Source organism: Rhipicephalus sanguineus, chromosome 7 (genome assembly GCF_013339695.2).
Source record: "Rhipicephalus sanguineus isolate Rsan-2018 chromosome 7, BIME_Rsan_1.4, whole genome shotgun sequence".
Classification (NCBI taxonomy): domain Eukaryota; kingdom Metazoa; phylum Arthropoda; class Arachnida; order Ixodida; family Ixodidae; genus Rhipicephalus; species Rhipicephalus sanguineus.
Genome location: NC_051182.1, coordinates 96,482,616 through 96,503,463, shown reverse-complemented (window position 1 = coordinate 96,503,463; position 20,848 = coordinate 96,482,616). Strand labels below are relative to the sequence as shown.

At 49.3% G+C, this 20,848-nt stretch overlaps 1 protein-coding gene across 1 annotated transcript; it reads right to left on the bottom strand.

Moving 5' to 3' along the window:
• Positions 1 to 13,169: 13,169 nt before the first annotated feature.
• LOC119398860 (uncharacterized) lies at positions 13,170 to 14,769 on the bottom strand. The gene is made up of 2 exons (XM_049417450.1): positions 14,146 to 14,769; positions 13,170 to 14,088 (listed from the first exon to the last, which is right to left on the bottom strand). Exons 1-2 carry the CDS (start codon positions 14,767 to 14,769, stop codon positions 13,495 to 13,497), a joined length of 1,218 nt encoding a protein of 405 aa, XP_049273407.1. The 3' UTR covers positions 13,170 to 13,494.
• Positions 14,770 to 20,848: the final 6,079 nt, after the last annotated feature.

The following is a 20,848-nucleotide window of genomic DNA, read 5'->3' as shown; positions in this document are numbered from 1 at the left end:
GTTACTATAAGCGGCTTTTTGTGGAATTCTGGCCTATCCAGCGACAGCCGTAGCGTCAACCGGGTCACAGGTGCGCGGCCGATCGAGAGTCTGCCTCAACCGAATTCTGCACATCATTGAGAATAGCCGTGACCCCGCGGCAGGAAGAAAACCTGAAAAGATGTGAGTGGGACGCGAAACGTCTTATGTTTTTCTTGTAACGAAAAAAAAAAAAGATTTTTACTGACTACCGTGGTTGGGCGTCCCCTCTGTTTCAACCAAGCCCATTAATACCGCTGTCCACACGAACAGCTTTAACCGCGGTTAGGCTAACTACGGTTACGGCTAACCACGGTTACAGGTAGCTACCCGGCACAGATCCGAAGATGGATATTTTAGATCTGATGAGTTTTTTATATTTTATGCACATACCACCCAGTAGCCCGAAAAAGGAACCTAGTTTATTATTCACTGCATAATTACGAGGAAAAAAAAATATCGAACATACCTGTCCTTCTCGAATGTTCACAATGATGAAATCACAATATTACACTTACAAAGAAGACTTTTTTGTGTATGAAATGGCATGCGACAACAAAGAGCTAAGTAACCATTGTTTGAAACTTGTAGAGCGAAGGAAACTATTTTCGAAAAACTGGTCGGAAATATTGCGACTTCTTATGATAGTTGCTTACTACGTTGAGAATGTATGTCAACTGATAAGGCTTATCGAGATGGGCGTGCGCAGGGTGCCCCATAAGGGGGGGGGGAGGGCAAAGGTTCATCGCAGCGCCCCCCACCCTACTAAGTCAATGTATGGGGCAGATTTTGCGCCCCCCCCCCCCCCATCGTAGGTGACTAGAATGGTCAATGTACGGGGCCAATTTTGCGCCCCCCCTCTTATGTGATTAGGGGGGGGGCGCCCCCCCCCCCCTGTGCGCACGCCTATGCTTATCGACTTTGTTTTTAAAAGAAATATTGCTTCTTTCTATCTGTAACGCACCTAAGTTTCTGGTTGTTGAACTCCTAAGCGAATGAGGCTGATCTTGAATGCAGGTTAAAGTGAACGAAAATAATTGTTCAGATATACTTCTTTCACTGACTAGGCCATTAAAGCATTCCTTTACTACTACAAAATTTGGCGCATTACTGGCTAGTAGAAGCACGCCGTCAGAATTACTGGAAATTTCTTGAGTTCAGTGATGCTTTCTTTGCAGATTGCGTTAGTCAGTTAATTTTCATATTGTGCATAATGTCTCGTTGAGAAAAATCGCTTCACCCATGTGCCAGATTCAGAAGCCATCACACGTAAATCTACAGACAAAATTTAAGCCACTATAAAAGTTCTAGGTCGGACACATTTGTGCAAATTATTTTCGTTAAATCAGCATTTTGGGCAAAATCCGTTGTTGGGTTAGAAGTCTATGTGAAACGTAAATTTCAGATTTAAAAATTTCCTGTTTCGGGTTCCTGCAACAAAGACACATCGATTAAAATTTATGATTGCGTATTAACGGCCAGAGTTAACGTCCGTTACTTTTGTCGGTAACGGCAACGCGTTACATTTTTTTGTAGGTAACGTAGGGCGGTAACGCGTTCCTTTCTTTTATAGTGTAACGAGTAACGTATTTAGCTACATGTTTTACTACAACTTTTTACGCCTACAACAGAAGTTACTTTTTGCGCGCTCCCGAACCGAGGATAAAATTGGTGTTTTTTGTCGCTTTGAGAACCTATACAAACTCCTGCACAGAGATTATGGACGAAGAAACAGCGCTAGAACAGAACGAAGGCGAGAGTACACAAACAACGATATTGTGTTCCCCGATGTGTATACTGATTGTGTTTTACCCTGTATACATTGACGTGAAAACGCAATAAAATATGGTTGTTCGTCAGCGCCATGTTTGTGTCCTGTCGTCTTCGTCCTGTTCTAGCGCTGTTTCTTCGTTCAAAATGAGTGTGTCCCAACCAGCTCAATTCTAAGCGTTCTTACACAAATCCTGCGGGTGTTTTTGTTGGAGTTTTTCTGTCCAGCAATTTTTAATTTTACTGCTTTGCTTGACACCAGCTATGACGAGACTCTTCGATTCGTAAATACGGCGCCACGTGCGGCTTATGGCTGACAACATACGGTAGGTACAACAGCGAAAGAAAAAAAGAAAAGAAACACCAATTCGTCACTAGCGTTAAGATAAGCCCCCTTTTGCTTCTCTCTTCTTGGAACAGCGCTTTTGTACAGGCCCGAACGAGTCTTGGTTGCCCTTCTTCCTTTCCTAAAAGTCCCTCTCTCAACCCCTGCGCCACCGAACGACAACGCATTGTATTGTGGTGTACTTTTCTCCTCGCCACGTGAGGGTTGACTCACCATGGCACAGGGTGTTGGTGGTGCCAACACCCTCTAGAGTGGTGCCCCTCCCTCACTAACTTGACGCAGTCTGGGAAAGGGTATCCGCAAACCAACGCAAAGACGACGGTGAGCAGGAGTAAATGTGGGAAGGAGGCGACTTGTCAGTCTGTTAGCAAAGCCGCCAATGAGGAGCTGAATTGTCTGCCACGGTCATTCACAGCTCAAAGCCAATAAGTGAGCAGTGGAGAGGTTTAAAAGTGAGGCCCGAGCCGCTAGTGCATCACTCGCCTGTTGTGTACAGAAACTATTGCAGCTATCAGCGATGAAGGTCTCCACGGCTCTCATCTTGTGCCTTGTGGCCGCAGTTCATGCCGTAGCCATGCCCAACAACTGGGAACTCAAGGCGGTACTGGCAGCTGTAGCCTGCCTCAGTCTGTCTGTCGCGGTGCTACCCATCATCATTCGCGACGACGCCATCCAAATCGCCATAGCTGAACTCGAGCAACGCAACCGAGACGCTGCTCCAGAGACCCCTCAGCAAGTCGGCGCCCCAAGGTCTTCCCCGACTCCTCCAAATGTGGAAAGCAGGGTTGGTGCCTTTTTGTTTGTACGATTTGTGGCACTTATTCATGTTTACCTGATAGCAACGCGCTTAAAGCGTCTTTTAAAGCTTGCGTCTTTCAACATGATTTTTTTATACCAAGTAATTCCGCATGATATTTCTAGGTCTCTGCGAATAGCACCCTCAACTGTAATCGTTGCCGTACTGGCTTATTACTGTTGGTGCTAAACAGCGTTTTTCATTTACTGCGCAGGACCAGTAACAGAGGCTGCAGGCTGTATTCGCGGTTCTAACCTGCCACCAAGGCTCAAGGCTTCCGGTACCGTGAATCATCAGCTGCCAAGCAAATTCGCGCCGGAGAATGGCGCCTCCGAGATGATGGGACGCACTGATTTAGCCATGGCCCGCCCGGAGCGTTGCATGACCTTCTCTGTCGCCGGGCTGTTTTACCGTAGCCGTGCTCAAGTGCCTTCTTGCCGATACAAGCTGCAGGCTCCGTTCGCAGCAATCACGCCTCCTGTCTGACTTCTCATCTGTATTACCTTAGCCAACTCTTCAATAAAATACCGAATGTGCAATACTCTCACATGCTGCCCTCTTTATACCGGCTCTGCAGTGTGTTTGAAGAAATGTGTCCGGAAATTATCAAAAATAACACCAGTGGAATATGTGCTAGCTGCATTCGTAATTACTATTTATGTGGTGGTTGGCATCTAGGATGCTAGACAGCAATTTAGACATTAATTAAATAAAATAAACTTTTTTTATTTATCGGCGACGGGCGGTAGGGTCAAATGGGAGAATTGAAATGTGAAAAGAGCGGTGCCGCTTTCGGATTTTGTGAAATCGGCCTCTGGTAATTATGGCGTAGCAATCAAATTCAAAAATTTCGCCGGCGAAACCGCAGCTGCGCTGAGCGCACGACTGCAGTGGTGTTATTGAGGCGCGTACGCAGGATTCAATATTTCGGGGGGGGGGGGGCGGAAACCCAAGGTTTGGTTGCAAATAAGTGCGGGACCCTTACTATAGGGAGCTTGCACGAACGGCGGCGACGCTATGCACTCTGGGTAGGCAGCCATTTTTTTGTCAGAGCCGACCGCGGAGTGCAGTGGCGCAGTCGTGTTTCCGAGCGTTGGCGTAGCTTGCAGGTGTGATCAAGAGCGAGCGCGACGCTAATTCAACTCCAAGGAGCGTCGTGCACGATGCCAGCTACACTGGAAGACTACACCGCAACGTTGTGCCAAAAAGACCGCGAGCGGAAGGAAGAAAAGACGAGACGCTGCGGGCTGCACTCTACACGCTCCGTCGGACGACTGTGTAAGCGATGTGAACTAGTGGCCGCGCGTCGACATCTCCGATGTTCACGAATTTCTCGTTTTGAGGACGAGGTTTATTACTGGGGAACAGCTGAAGTCGAGAAAGGCCCTCGAGGGCCACTTTACGAGTCGCTGGGAGCCGTGGGCGAAGAAAGTCGCCGCCGACACCGTGATCGTCGTCACTCACGTGTTAATTATTTGACTTTTTCGTAGGTGCTAATGCTGTGATTCGACCAGTTCAATAAGCGTACCATTTTACACACATGTTTTGCTTCCTTGTTCTTGCCTCGATGCTCCTTGAGCTTTCTCATTTACGCCAAGTGTAGCGTAAATTTTACGGCACCTTCCCGTAAGCTCTTGGTGATAGGGGTTAATGCGGATCTGTCGTAAAGCCGACGCAAGTCAGCGCAGAGAAATAAACATCAGCACCTACGAAAAAGTCAAATAATTAACACGTCCTACTTGAGTGACGACGATCACGGTGTCGGCGGCGACTTTCTTCGCCCACGGCTCCCAGCACTCGTAACTGTGGCCCTCGAGGGCCTTTCTCGACTTCAGCTGTTCCCCGGTAATAAAACTCGTCCTCAAAACGAGAAATTCCTGAATATCGGCGATGTCGACGCGCGGCCACAAGTCCACATCGCTTACACAGTCGTCCGACGGAGCGTGAATGGGTGCAGCCCGTAGAGTCTCGTCTTTTCTTCGTAACGCTCGCGGTCTTTTCGGCACAGCGTTGGGGTGTAGTCTTCCAGTGTAGCTGACATCGTGCACGACGCTTCTTGGAGTTGAATTTGCGTCGCGCTCGCTCTTGATCACACCTGCTAGCTACGCCAACGCTCGCAAACACGACTGCGCCACTGCACTCCGCGGTCGGCTCTGACAAAAAAATGGCTGCCTACCCAGAGTGCATAGCGTCGCCGCCGTTCGTGCAAGCTCCCTATACGCAGTGTAAATATCAAGAGTGTCCAATGTTTGCCATTTTGCCATGAAGGCGCATAGACCTACAAAATATACAAGCAATAATGTCTATCTCGCATGTACGCTTGTGCGAAACGCATCTTCTTTACTTAGCCAACAAAGAACCCCGAAAATGTACTCTCGCAGGAAATAAATGCACGAAGGACATTCCCAAGAACAAGTAAACAAGCAAAAATGTAAAATAAAGATTTTAGTAGCGTCTGTTGAATTAGATTTGGAAAAAGTATTTTGGCCGATATATTTTCGGAGCAATGAAAGTTTTTTGGATCTCTCGTTTACTGTTCAGCTGTGCCGAAATCGACCCGTATTCTTATTTGGGAAGTTGTGTGACGATTCTTGCTGCTGTACAGTTTTCGTCGTTTACACACACACTGCCGCTATCCGAGTCCGCTATCCGCGTTAAGCTACGGAGCGACGCACTTACAACCAGTGTTGTATGCGTTACCGAAAAAAAGTAACTAAATACGTTACTCGTTACGCTAGAAAAAAAGGAACGCGTTACCGCCCTACGTTACCTACAAAAAAATGTAACGCGTTACCGTTACCGTTACCGAAAAAAAGTAACGGACGTTACCTCTGCCGTTACTCCGCCATTATAAATGTTAGTCAACATGTATTTAATGCAGAAACCCACAATAAGAATTTATTTGATCTCACATTTATGTTTCACATGAAACTTCTAACCCGAACAATGATTTTACCGAAAATGCTGATTTAACGAGAATTATTTGCACATATGTACCCCACCTTCACAATCTTGTAGTGGCTTGAAGTTGCCTGTAGAGTTGTGATGACTTCTGACATGTGATGACTTCTGACTCTGTGGCACACGGTGAAGCCATATTTCTCAATGTGACATTATACATAATATGAGATTCAATCATCAAAGCTCTCCACAAAGAAAGCATTACTGATATCTCAACAAATTTTCAGTAATTCTGACGGCGTGCTTCTATACTAGCAAGATAGATACGCAAATTTTGTAGTAATAAATTGCTTTAATGGCCTCGTCGCGGGAAAAAATATTTCTGCATGGACATTTTTTTGTTAACTTTTAACCTATCTAATTACCCCAAAAATTGTGCGCGCTTATGTGAAGGTGTTCAAAATCAGCCTCCCTCGCTCAGGAGTTCAATAACCAGAACCGTAGCTGCAGTTGCAGATAGAAAGAAGCAAAATTTATTTTCAAAACAAAGTTGATAAGCAACACTATAGAGTATTTCAGGGACAAATTTTCAATAACTACAACTTGACATTGAATTTAAGCAATAGCTGCATTTCAAAGTTGTCATCGGACAGCTTGCCTCGCTTCTTAGTGAATACGTCCGCACCTACACTGAAGAGGCGCTCGACGGACGCACTGGATGGTACTCCTGTATTCACTTTTAGGAAGAGCTGGTGAATGCGTGGAAAGCTTTCCCTGATCCCACTCAGCGCAAAGTCCCGCGGCACTAAAAGGTACCGAGACAGTTCTTCGTCGGTCGGCGATGACGTCGAACAGCCACTGCCGAAGAAGTCATCCTCCGTTGAGCTGGAGCTCAGGCGGGTCGCTGTACTCAAAGTCTCGTTGCTCGCAAGCCGAGAAAATCTCGACAGCTCGCTTTTGACGGTATCGAGGACCGAATTTCGCTTTGCTTCATCGCCAATCCATGACAACTTGAACCTCGGTATCAAGGTAGCCGCCACAAGGAAATCCTTCTGATCGATAACATCGTTGAATCTGTGCCAACAAAAGACTGACATGAGCAAAATGTGTTTCTCCAACAAACCTACAGAAAAGTTTTCCAATATCCATGAACTTGGCATACCCTGTATTTCGCGATATCATACGCTTTCTTCAGCAGATGGTTTTAAATTAAATGATAATCTCTGACTGTATAAAATAGGTTCCTTAGAATCATGAAAGCAATGGGGTGAAATGTGACCATATGAAACATTTTAATGTGCGATTCATGTTGGCATGACGGTTTTAGATGTAAAACAGTCCACAGCATATTCTTAACAAGCGAACGATGGATATTAAAAACTAACCTCTTGCGAATTCCTTCCAAGACACACTCAGCTAGAGATCCGCAGTAGTGCAGTCCAGAGATTTGCTCGCACTCGACCTTTTTGATGAGAACATACAGCGTCGGAAGCAAGTAGCCGCTGTAGTTGTTACCTTGTAGAACATCCAAGGCACAACACACTGGCTTCATCACCTGCAGTGTAAAAACCGCATGTTGAACCAAAAACTGCGAGAATTTTGCCTAGGATCTCCATACCTTGCAGTATTCTGCTATGAACCTGGGCTCGTGAGGTTTCTGCAGCCTGGGAATTCCAAGCTTGGAGAAAATGAGATCGAAGTCCTGCCCCTTTTCCAGCAACTTGTTGATGGCGTCTACAGCTCTGAATGTTGAATTCCACCTTGTAACAGCCGGGTGTGGCAAGTAGATCCCGCAGTGGGTCTTAATCAGGTCAGCTGCTTGCGCCGACTGTCCTTGCTTATTCCAAAGTTTCTGGCACTTGCTGAACACACTTTGCTTTATCCTAGCGTAATCAGTGCCAACTGAATCCGCCCTCGCTGCGTCAACACTTGCAATAAGGTTCATGGTGTGCGCAGAACACCGGTGGTGTGGTGGAAGTCGGAGTTTGCCTTCTTCGACGCTGTCGATGAGTGAACATAACTGTACGGGCTCGCAGTTCTGTTCGCCTTCCTCGTCTTCTTCATCTTTACCGTAGACCCTGCGAAGTGCAAATAGAATATATTGCAGTGTGTACCAGAACTCAGTAATTTAAAAAAAAAAGAGAGAGGGGAGGGGTGTGGAAGTAATTCTGTCTTACCGAAAAGCTTTTCAGAAATTCGACCCACTGTCTGTGATCACCTTGGTGACCTTTCCGTGGAGCTCGAATTCACTGAACACTTCTTCAAGTGTGGTGGCCAGGCTTTCGTAGGTTACGCTCCCTTTCATTCGGCGGCAGGCTAAGGCTGCAACCTTTCGGTCTAAAGTTACTGGGTCGAGCCATAGAGCGGTAACTCCAAGGTAACACCTGGAAAACATGTTTTATAAGACATTGCACTAAACAAGTCCGTAAAAATGCATGATTTGGAAGGTGGGTTCAATTTGGATTAACGCGGAGGTACGGATAACTAATGCGCCAAATATACATGTGTTCATCGTGGAAGTGATATTCAGCCCGAAGGGTAAATACGGACACAATACACGTTCTCATTTTACTAGCTACATTTAACCCTTCCCGATGAGCATAAGTTCCACGATGAGGCGACCATCAACCAACTTGCAGAATTTGTAATTATACGCACTTCTTTTTAAACAAATATCAATTGAGCTAAATGTTCACCTGTGGAAGTGTGTCCAACAGTCCGCGGTGACAGCCACATGAAGAAGAGTTTGAAAAGTTGATCGTAAGTTTTCTTTCATCGTGTGGAGGCGCGCATGGAGACGAGTCATGAGCTTGGCACGCGTAAGGACTCTTCTTCCTGGGGTAGTTGCTGTGATGAGTTTTACAAATGATGGCTCTTCTACAACCGAAAAGGGCTGCGTTGCGCTGATGACAAACTCTTCAACCAGCCCGTCAAGCCTCTCTTGCGTCACTGACTGGTGACTGAAGTCCAGCGTTCCCTGTCGCTGATGCTTGGGCGCATTTTGTTCTGGATTATCTATTTCTTCGCAGTATCTCCTTTTTTTTGCGAGCATCTCAAACTCAGGAAGCATCTGCCTGTGCAGTTTCTATAAAATAAATAATAAGCAGTAATTAGAAAAGTCGAAAGGTCAACACCGGAAATTCAACACCGCAAACTAAAAATCGAAGATGCGAATTCGAAAGACACGCTTACCTTCACATGTTTCTTCAAGTTAGAGTTCGAGCACTTTCCACAGCTCAGCAGCTTCAGTTTTGGCAGGCAAAGAAGGCACTTGAAAGTGAAGTTCTCATCTTTGATATTTTCAACAATAAAAAATTTGCTCAATGCAGGCCACGGCGAAGGGGGCAAAGTTGTGCCGTTGTCAGATGGGAAGGAGACGCGGCGCCCGGAGGCGCTTTGTCCCGGAGTTCTACGATACTCATCAACCCATCATCATCCGTACGTCTATCCCGGCACTTCCTCCCCCTCGGGTTGTGGAGGGGAAGGTTTGTTTCGGAAAGACGGTCCCTGCCCGGACAAGGGGGCTACCGCTCGGCGCGAAGCGCCAAACAGACGTAGCCAGTCTCACGGCCCCACGCCAGAGAGACTCGGCCATGGGGCTACAGTTTGGTGCGGCAACTTTAGTCGCCACACACAAAACAGACGTACCCGAAAAATACCGCACGGCTGGGAGCCGGCGGGGTCCTACCCGGACGGGGGGGGCCACAGTTCGGCTCGACGAGTCCAATCGTCGCGCACTGAACTGCAACCACATTGGGGCTATCGTTTGGCGCGGCAACCTTGGTCACCGCACCCAAACTGGACGTACCCAGGGAGTACCGCGTGGCCAAAGGCCAGCGGTGTCCTACCCGGACAAGGGGGCCGCCGTTCGTCGCGGCGAACAGAGTCACCGAGCACAGAACGCAAACGACCGACGTGGACCTCGTGGGTGGAGCCCAACAAGGCGACTGGATTACCCGGGCGCATGCAAAGCACGGGTAAGCAACAGCGGAGACCTCGACCGTCATCACCGCGGTGTAGCAACCGAAGTCGCATGCACCCAGACCGGCTCGGGCTGTTGGTTCCGCAAACACAAGTGACTGGCACGCTAGGCCAGTTCGGTGTACCTTAAAGGGAGCCATCATTAAAAGGTGATGGTGATCTGCCCTCCTGACTCACTAAAGATGACTGCTGGACGGTGCCAGGTTTCGAGAAACTTCTTAACGCCCAGGCGCTGCCGTTCCCGGTGGAGGACAAACCAGATCTCCTTCCGCACTTTTGCAAGTACTTCGTGAAGACCCGGCCGCCTCCCATCGAAAACGGCAGCGCACCGTGCCACCCAAACTTGGTAAGAGCACTCGACGAGAAGAAGCACGTACTGGTTAACCGCCTGCGCAGGCAGGGGATTCAAGAACCGAACGGTTTCGAATGGAACTCCGGGGTGGCCATACAAGCTAGCTATCCTTTGAAGGAGGGCTGCTGGGAGTGCACACTGAGAGAAGATGTGAACCAAATCCTCCCTACTGCCACAAAACGGACACTTTCCTCTGGTAGGGATTTTCGTGAAGGGCCTGAATGTTATGGGCAGGCACCCTCTTGCCATGCGGTACATGAATGTAGCGCGCTTGGCGTCCAGAAAACTGGCAGTGATTAACTTCCAGTTAGGACTGTGGCGGGACAGGTCATATCTCACACAGTGGGCCGGGAGGTCCGGCGTGAGTAAGTCGACTAGATCATGGAGCTCGAGAGAATCTAGCTCTATCCCTGGGTTGGCGTCACGGAGACGAGCCAGAGTGGAGGCGGCCCCCGCATAGAAGGGTGAAGGAGTTCCCGCCCGAGGCACTGAGTTAGAAAATGCCTCAGGTGAGAACAGCCGCAGTCGTGTGCTTAGGAAAAACGACGCAAAGCTTCGAGTTAGGAGCATATCCGATTCGAGAGCTACTCGTGTCCATCTAAGATGCAGCGCAGTGGCCACGATGCCCAGGTCGGGAATTCCGAGTCCTCCCTTATTCCTGGGCAACTTGATCACAGGACGCGCCACATACATAGAGGAGCCACTCCATAGGAAACGAAAGAGGAGCCCCTCCAAGACTAGCTTGGTTCGGGTTGCAACCGGCATAACGGAAGCTACATAGGTCAGAAAAGAAAAGAGCAGCGATCGAATGATCGTTACTCTGGCCGTCAATGGGCATCCCAAGGCACTGATTTCCTGAATCCTGTCGGTCAGCTTTTGCTTAGCCAGCCTCCAGTTTTCAGTAGTCAGGCCATCCGGTTCGAAATGGAAACCCAGAATACGTAGGCGTTGTTGCACGGGTAGGCCGTGAACAGGACGCGGACTGGAAGGAGCGGAGTTCAGATACATGACTACACTCTTGGACCTGTTTATCCTGGCTCCGCTCGCCGAGCAGTACCCCTCCATGACGTCCAAGACGGTGCAAACTGTGGCCTCGTCAGGGACAACAATGGAGAGGTCATCTGCGTAGGCAAACAGTGCGACAGGAGGGGAACCTGGTGGAAGGGGAAAACGACCGATGCTGTTGTCACTGGAAAGCCTCTGCAGAAGCGGCTCGAACGCAAGCACATAGAGGGCAGGCGAGAGCGGGTCCCCCTGCCTAACTCCACGACCTACGTCGAAAGGCTCCGAGATGCGATCCTGTATTACAACAGCCGAGCTGGGACGAGAATAGAGAGCCCTAACCATACTGATAAACTGGCCGCTGAAGCCGGCCTCTCTTAAAACCTTGAAAAGGTACCTGTGACTGATAACGTCAAACGCCTTTTCTTGATCGAATGAGCAGAGAATGCCGCTGAGATTCCGTGCATTCGCCCATTCGATCAGGTCCCTGATAGCAAAGCCATGAAGCTGGCAGGACCGCCCTGGAACACAACATGCCTGGTACGGACCCAAAACCGTGCTTAGCACTGGAGTGAGTCGTACAGACAGGCACTTGGCTATGAGCTTGTAATCGCAGTTCAGAAGGGTGATGGGCCGCCAGGCTCTCAGGTCAGTGCGTCTCGACTCGTCCTTGCACAGGAGAGTGATGAGCCCTTCCCTTTGAGTTGCTGACAGGGTCCCCTCACGAAGAAGCCTGTTTACAAGAGTGGTAAAAGGCTTCCCCAAAACCTTCCAAAACTTGACGTAAAATTCAACGGTCAAGCCATCCGAGCCTGGGCTGCGATTGCGCTTCATAGATTTGAGGGCTGCAAGAAGCTCCTCCTCAACAAGTGGGGAGTCGCAGATATCGACCTGTTCATAGGACTTGACGAAGGGAAACGAGTACGGGGAGGAAGGTGGTTTGGCATAAAGGTTCTTGTAGAACTGCCTCGCCAGCTCCAAAACTCCGTCCTGCGTTTCAACAAGATTGCCAGTACTTGGATCTGTGAGAGAGGTCATAACCGCTCTCTTTCGAGCTAAGTGCCTACGAAGGACGTTCCTGCTACACCATGCCTCCATTTCCCACTGCTCAGCACGCGCTGTGGCTCGCAAGCGGTCCCAGCGTCGCTGAAGCAGGACTCTAAGTTCTTTGCGAAGCGAAGTCAGAGCCGCGGTTACTCCGGGGCCACCGGACAGCGGCTTTGAGAGCAGGAGGATAGCGTCTGAGACGATTTTGATCTCAGCACGCTCCTCGCGTGCCCGCCGCTTGCCCCACTCCCGAAAGCACTCCGCGACACTGGCCTTCACTGCATCCCATTCGCTGCCACCTAAGTCCTGTCCGCCAAGCAGCGAACGGCAAAGAAGCCCAGCAACATCTTTAGCAGCTTCTTCATCTTTTAAGAGCCGTGGGTTCAGACGCCACGGTCTCTTGCCCTGTGCTACGAGGTTGGAATCGGCGAATCTCAAAGCAAGGAGGCAATGGTCACTCAAAGCGGAAGAACACAACCAGGAGGAGTGCATGCTGGGAACGAGGGATGGCGAGACATAAAAGCGGTCGATCCTTGATCGGCTGCCCCTCCCTGTCCATGTCATTCCTGACTGTACAGGGCGAAGGGTGTGCCAGGCATCGACCAGTCCAAGCTCATCAACAAGCTCCCGCAGCTCTAAGTCGCCTTTCCTGTCTCTATACTTTGGATTTCCCTTAAGGGATACGCGATCCACTTGTTCAAGAACACAGTTAAAATCACCGACTAAAATAACTCGAGAAGGGCCAACCAAATATGGATCCAACGAGGAAAAGAAATCCTTTTGTTCCTTCCTCTGAGTGGGAGCATAAATATTGACAATCCGAATACCAGAGTCAAGATCTACTGACAGGACACGGCCTTCCGAATCCCTGGCGTGGCGCAGCACAGAGCCGGTGAATCGTGGCATCAAGATGATGGCAACCCCCCGACAATGTGCCGCGCCATAGCTCCAGTAGGATTTGGTGCCAAACTGTCTGTCAAAGTTGTAAATCTGACCCAGTCTAGACACGAATGTTTCCTGTAAAACGAGGATGTCTATTTTTCGAGACCGAGCTAAGTGAATAACCTCAGCTTGTTTAGCTGCTCGAGAAATACCGCGACAATTGAAAGTAGCTATAGTTAAAGAAGGAGTAGCCATGATGAAAGAAAAAAGGGGGGGGGGGGGAACAAGGCTAGGGACAAGAAGGGACTAGGGGGAACTAGAAAACAAGAAAAAAGGGGAGAGAATGGGGAAGGCTAGTACACAAAAATACTAGCCCCACTGAAAGCTACCTGTGGAAGGCTACTGAGAACTCTCCTCGTCAGAGGAGGAGTCCTCGTGTGTGGACGAGTACACTCGGTCAGACAAGGGTGAACAATCACCATCGCAAGTGCCTAGACCGCAGTAGGGGCAAGAAGAAGAGAAAAGGCTCGTCTCACCCTCGGTACTGCCCTTGACGGTGGACTGCGTTGACTCCGAGTCCGAATCCGCCGCTGCGGTGCGCTTCACGCCAGGCAGGCCCTCCTCCGAGCCACCGGGTCCGCCGCCCGCAGCCGCCGCCGGCCGCTCGTCAGAAGAGTCCCTGGACCGCGCCCGGCGCTTCTTTCCTCGAACCAGCCTCCACGGCTCCGCATCCATGGTTTCCCCCTGGTCCTCCTCGGCTGCAGGCGCGTCAGCAGGAACTGCAGGCACGCCGGCAGGCGCCGCAGGCACGTCCGTGGAAGCGGCCGGCGGCGGCAAGGCGGCGGAAGGGTCGGAAGCCTCGGCTAACTCCGGCCTCGTACCCTGCTCGCCCCCTCCGGGAGCCTCTGCACGAACTGGCTCCGTCTCTGGCAGGGGGGAGCCCTCGGGACCCTTCGAAGGTGCCTCCTGGCCTTCAGCTGCACCGCTCGTCACCTGTGAGGAAGAAACACGAGCAGGAGCACGCGCAGCAACGGACGAATATGTGCGCACCTTGCAGGCAGACAAAGCATGGTCGTCGCCACAGCGCTTGCATACCGCTTCGCAACGGGCATGCCCGAACTCAGCGCAACGCTCGCACTGTGGGACCTTGCAGTCAGCCGCGTGGTGCCCCGGAAAAAAGCACCTGCGACACAGGCGAACCACACCATCGTACTCGCACTGGACGATCCTGCTCCCCACCGGAAGGAGGTTGGGAACGGGTCGCGCCATCTCGACACGTACGCGTCGGTTGCCCGTGAGGACAGTCTTAAATTCCGGAACGTGCTCGTAGTCCATACCAAGCACCTTGCCGTACGCCGCTAACCCGTTAAGGAGCGCGCTGTCACTGGCATCGGCTGGATAGCCCAACACGCGCACAGTCTTCACACGAATGCCACGGTACTCGAACTTAACTTCCGCATTGCGAACCTTGACGACAGACTGGTCGAGAAATCGCTCAACTGCCGCCATGGTCGCAAAGGTAACTTCAAATCTGCCGGCGCCAAAGTCTTGAACACACTTGAGCTCGCTTGGCGAGAACCGCTTCACGAGCTCCTTGCAGATGTCAACGTTGGTCGTGCCCTTAGGAACACGACCGTAAAACGTCAGCGGCCGAAGCTGCTGAGTGGCCGCCATCGCGGTAGAGACCACGAGGCGGCAGCGGCGGACTAGCTAGCCTACCCTCGAAAAAACTGAGGTTAAAGCTAGCCTATCCTGAAAAAGAAAAAAGCGTCAGAAAAGAGGAAAAACCTCACCGAAAACCTGCGAGAAACAGGCGAAAATCCGTCGCGGAAGGTCGCCGGGTTACCGCATGAGATCGCGAAGCTCCTCCTTCCTGAAAAAAGAAGTCCGCTACTCACACCACGCAGGAACAAACAGCGCTACACCCGCGAGAGCAGGGCCATGACGCGTCCGATCACAACGAAGGTCCGAGGTGGGCAGACTGCATGCACTCCCTGATGTTGCCCCTGCGTTTTATATTCTTCCAACCCTCGCCCACTTGCTTCCCTCCTCGCAAGTTATTACTTTTTTTTTATTAAAGAGCGTGTTTTCTATTGTCCCTGAGTCGTCTCTTGCTTTCGGGAATAGCTGTACCTGTAACCGTATTTAGCCTAGCCACGGTTACGGCTGTTCGTGTGACAGCTGTATTAGTGGGCTTTGGTTGAAGTAGAGGGACGACAACCAAGCTACTGAGTAAAAAGAAATATTTTACGTTACAAGACCAAAATCCAACGTTTTGCATCCCACTCGCATTCTTTATCACGGTTGGCACTGCAGGGAATACAAAAAAAAAAAACACGATTCTTTTGCTACTGCCGTGGGGTCACGTCTCTTGTCCACGACGTGCCGAATTCCGTTGAGGCAGACGCTCGATCATCAGCGCACCTGCAGACCGGCTGGCGTTACTCGCTGTCGCCTCAATGTGCCAGCATTCCACAAAAATCCGCTTATAATAATTGGCCTCTAAGTCGATGCGGTCGTCCATCAGCCCGCTGTGTTTAGCGTGTGCACTCCTCTGTCACTCGAACTTGCGGACGTGTTTTTTATGTTGTCGCAGCCTTTCGGGGAAGTACTGCAGAGTGGGCAAGTTGGTGCATTACAATATCGTACTGGTATAGCGCAGCTCAGTTTGAGCATGAAAGAAAGAGGCAACAGCGGAGAAGGAAACACAGACAACAGGATTAGCGCTCATCCTGTTGATTGTGTTTCCTTCTCCGCTGTTGCCTCTTTCCTTCATGCTCAAACTGACCTGCGCTATATCAGTACGACTTTCGGGGAAGTCCTTTGCTTCCCCCAGGTACGAAGATTCACATTCAGCACGTGGTATGGAGTAGACCAGTGCTCACGCTTTCTCTTCGGGCGGCCAGTCTTTAGGGCACGGAAAGGCGCAGGTGCCAGCAATCCACCTGCTACAGCCCACTTCCACGAAAATCATGTCCGTACAGTCTCTCATGGACGTAAATGTAAACATTTCGTCAGAAGTCTGTCGAAATGCGCTTCCATCATAGAAACGGAAAGGAATCTGGGAAGAGTCGTGGCACATCCAGAACACACCTGCGAATGTGAACCGGTACCTCGGAACAATGCCTCCGATCTACGTGCACGGCCTCCGGAACGTGAGGGAACGAGAAAGGCGGAGCCAAAAACAAGCTGCGACGAAGCCCCCCTGATCAGCACAGTCACCCCTGAAGAAGAGACCAAGCCGGTCTCGAAACGTCGGGTTTCCTCCAAGAATTTGTGGCTGGAGGTATTTCAACTTGTTAAGTCTCTCGTGGAGGAATCCGCGGCTTTCACAGCTTTGTGGGGCGATGGTCAAACTCTCCGCACAGGAAATCGGTGCGTCCTAAGAAATTTTCCCCCCATATTTCCACAAACAAAAGCGATTCCACCCGCGCTTTCTTTGTCAATGCCTGGCAGGCCGACAGCAGTCCGACACTGCGACAAAAGAATTCGTCGGGGCGAGCTCTGGGAAACTGGCACCTGCAGGATGAGAAAGTAACGAGTAACGTGACACCTCACGTTACCGAAAAATGTTAACGTAAGTACGTTACCCGTTACAGTTCTGAAATTGTAACGAGTACGTTACTAAGTTACCGAAAAAAGTAACGCGTTACCGGTAACGCCGTTACTTGTAACGCGTTACCGCCAACACTGCTTACAACGAACGAGACGGCTCGTAGTCGCTGTTCCTGTTGCTCGTAGTGCATCGGCGGTCGCATGTTGGCAGTGTTGTAGGCGTTACTGAAAAAAAGTAACTAAATACGTTACTCGTTACACTATAAAAAAAGGAACGCGTTACCGCCCTACGTTACCTACAAAAAAATGTAACGCGTTACCGTTACCGAAAAAAAGTAACGGACGTTACCTCTGCCGTTACTCCGCAATCATAAATTTTAATCGATGTGTCTTTGCTGCAGGAACCCACAATAACAATAATTTAAATGTGAAAATTTTGTTTCACATAAAACTTCTAACCCAAACAACGAATATACCCAAAATGCTGATTTAACGAGTATTACTTGCACAAATGTACCGGACGTTAGCAATGGTATAGTGGCTTAAAGTTGCCTTTAGAGTTACGTGTGATGGCTTCTGACTCTGACACATGGTGAAGCCATTTTTCTCAATGTGACATTATACAGAATATGAGATTCAATCATCAACGCTATTCGCAACGAAAGCATCAATGAAATCTCAAGAAATTTACAATAATTCTGATGGTGTGCTTCTGCTAGCAAAATAGATGCGCGAATTTTGTAGTAGTAAAGAAATGCTTAAATGGGCTAGTCACGTAAAAAAACATTGTGCATAAACATGTTTTGTTCAATTTAACCTGTATAAATTAATTACCACAAAAATTGCGAGCGTTTATGTGAGGGTGTTCAAGATCAGCCTCACTCGCTCAGAAGTTCAATAACCAGAAACTTCGCTGCAGTTGCAGATAAAAAAAGCAAAATTTATTTTTAAAACAAAGTTGATAAGCCTTATCAACTTTGTAGCTACTATTAAATGTCGCATATTTAGGCATTTTTCAAAAACAGTTTCCTTCGCTCTACAAGTTTCAAACAATGTTACTTTACTCTTTGTTGCGCATACATTTCATACACAAAATATCTTCTTTGTAACGATAATATTTGTGTTTTACAACGTCGTGAACTTTCGAGAACGACAGGTAATGAAATTGGTCCCTCCGGATTGAATATGTTTGATACATTTTCCCTCGTAAATTATGCAGTTAATAAGAAAATTAAGTTCCTTTTCGGGCTATTGGCATGGGACCATGCATAAAATATTAAATACTCAATCAAATCTAAAATATCTACTTTCGGATCCGTGTCGATCTCTCGTGGAATCACCCGTTTGCAATAACCACGATTAGTACACTAACTGCGGTAATGTCTGCCGTGTAGCTGCCTGTAACCGTGGTTAGCCGTAACCGTAGTGAGCTTAACCGTGGTTAAGGCTGTTCGTCTGACAGCGGTATTAATGTAGTGAGTAAAAAAAAAAGATGGTTTTTTTTTGCGTTACAAAAAAAAATTCTACGTTTCGCGTCCCGCTTGCATTCTTTTTCAGGGTTTTCTTCCAGCCGGGGGTCACGCCTATTCTCCACAATAAGGCAGACTCTAGATCGGCAGCGCACCTGTAGACCGGTTGACGTTACCAGCTGTCGCCTGGATGGGCCAGAATTCCACAGAAAGCCGCTTAAGTCGACGACGCGGGAGTTGTCGAATTCGATGCGGTGGCTGTTTATGCTATGCTCAGCGAGTGTACTCCTTTGTCACGCGAACTTGCGGACATCGTTTTTATGTTGTCGCCTCTCGGGGGAGTTCTTCGTTTCCCCCACGTAAAAAATTTCACGATCAGCACGTGGTATGGAGTAAACCAGCCCTTGCGCTTTCTCTTCGGACGGCCTTTCTTTTGGGCACGAAAAGGCGCAGGTGCCAGCAATCCATCTGCTACATCCACTTCCACGAGAAGCATGTCCGTACAGTTTCTTATGCAGCTTTCATCAATCTTTGTGCGGCGATGGCCCAAACCTCCACACAAGGAGTTGGCGCGTCTTGAGAAATTGGTCCCCACAATTTCCACACACACAAAAAAAGCGATTCCGCCCGCGCTTTCTTGGTCAATGTCTGGCAGGCCGATAGCAGTCCGACGCTGCGACAAAAGAATTTGTCGGGGCGAGCTCTGAGAAAACGGCACCCCCAGGATGAAAAAGTAACGAGTAACGTGACACCACACGTTACCGAAAAATGTTAACGTAAGTACGTTACCCGTTACAGTTTCTAAATTGTAACGAGTACGTTACTAAGTTACCGAAAAAAGTAACGCGTTACCGGTAACGCCGTTACTTGTAACGCGTTACCGCCAACACTGCATGTTGGTTCAATCTGTCTCGTATCGGCGCTCGCATTCTCGCTAGACGTTTGACAGCGGTGGTTGCATGGCGCAAAAGAGACAATTTAAACTTATTCATTCCAGCAGCTTTTATTTTCTGTGAAACATATTCTTTGCTTTACCGGTGGCCGGTGCGAACTCGTAGAACTCACCACAGTGACCGGTGTGGCGGTGGGAGTTCGCTACGCCACCGGCTTGGTACTGACGACGTAGCGAAGTCTTCTTACCGCTTAGAAGTTGCAACCGGTGAAACATCAGTTCGGTGACACTCCGGGAAGCAAGCGTTGCCGGTGGTCGGAGCGGGCGCGTCGCCGGCGCAGCTCTCACACCGGCCGCCGGCCGGCTTGATGCCGACGACGTAGCGAAGCCTACTTTTTACTGCTTTGACGTTTTAGCAGGTGAAACTCCAGAAACAACCCGCTGACGATCGCAACAACTTACTTTTGTTACCGGTGAAATTAATCTTCGCACTTCTTCGTAACTCGGCACGTTGAAGCGAGGTATGCGTGGCGTGTCGGAGGCTTGCACTCGTGTGCATGGGCATTGCCGCTTGACGGGAGAATAAACACGGGCAGCCAGCTCGATGTGTTCGCGGTCGGACGCTGGCGCGAGTTGAACTTGTCCCTGACCAGAGCGGTTCAGTGGAGAAAATAGTCCTACACGTCTACACAAACCAGTGTTGTAGGCGTTACTGAAAAAAAGTAACTAAATACGTTACCCCTTACACTATAAAAAAAGCAACGCGTTACCGCCCTACGTTACCTACAAAAAAATGTAACGCGTTACCTTTACCGAAAAAAAGTAGCGGACGTTACCTCTGCCGTTACTCCGCAATCATAAATTGTAATCGATGTGTCTTTGCTGCACGAACCCACAATACAGTTAAAACCCGCGATAGCGAAATCGGCGGGGAAAGCACAAAATTTCGCTCTTGCGGGAATTTCGTTGGCGCGAGAATGCGGCAGAAAAGACATGGAATTTACAAAACAAAAACATTTTATGTCCAAAAGTCTGTGAATTTGCGTTGGCGGGCCTTACCATGCAGCAATTTCATGCCTCTCGATCGGGAATCTCGTTTGCCAAGGCACAAACTTCGCCCCATGCACTGCCATGGTCAGCGACGGCGGCACTGCACTGGCACCAGAACCGGCATCAAGTGCGCCTACAGGCGAACCTTCTTCCGGCTCCACTGGATCAGCGCAGAATCGTGGACAGCGAGCTGCACGCAACGCCGAATTCTTCGGCGATGTCCATTTTTTCCTGCCCTTTTCCACCTCACTGATGATTACAGCCTTATCTTCCAGCGTGATGAACTCTCGCTTTTTCGTTGGAGGCGGCATCTTCGCAGGCAGCGAAATCGGACGAAGCAATCGCAACACACAGTTCACATCGCACCAAGCGACCATGCATACACTCTTCAAATGGCTCCACACACGCGACCATGTGCGCGCAAAAATAAGCCGACAAAGCCAAGCACAGAGTCAAACCAACAAACGAAACTCCATGAGGAATGTGGATTTGGCTACGTAGCCCGCGATAACGAGCAGGTGTTTCGGCAAGCCATCATCATCATCATTGTCCCCCGGTTTATGTCTTTTTTTGTAAAACAATGACGGCGGCTGCTTCTCAAGTGCGCTGTAGCGATAGTTTTGCACAATTTAAGTGTAGCATGATTGCATTTCAGCAGTTTTCGAATGTAGTTAGTGTTGCGAGAGTAGATTATTTGCGCACTCGTGTTTCAAAAATTTCGTTAATGAGGGACTGCGATATGAATATCTTTCGTAGTCGCGAGTTACGAAATGCATTGACTCCTATG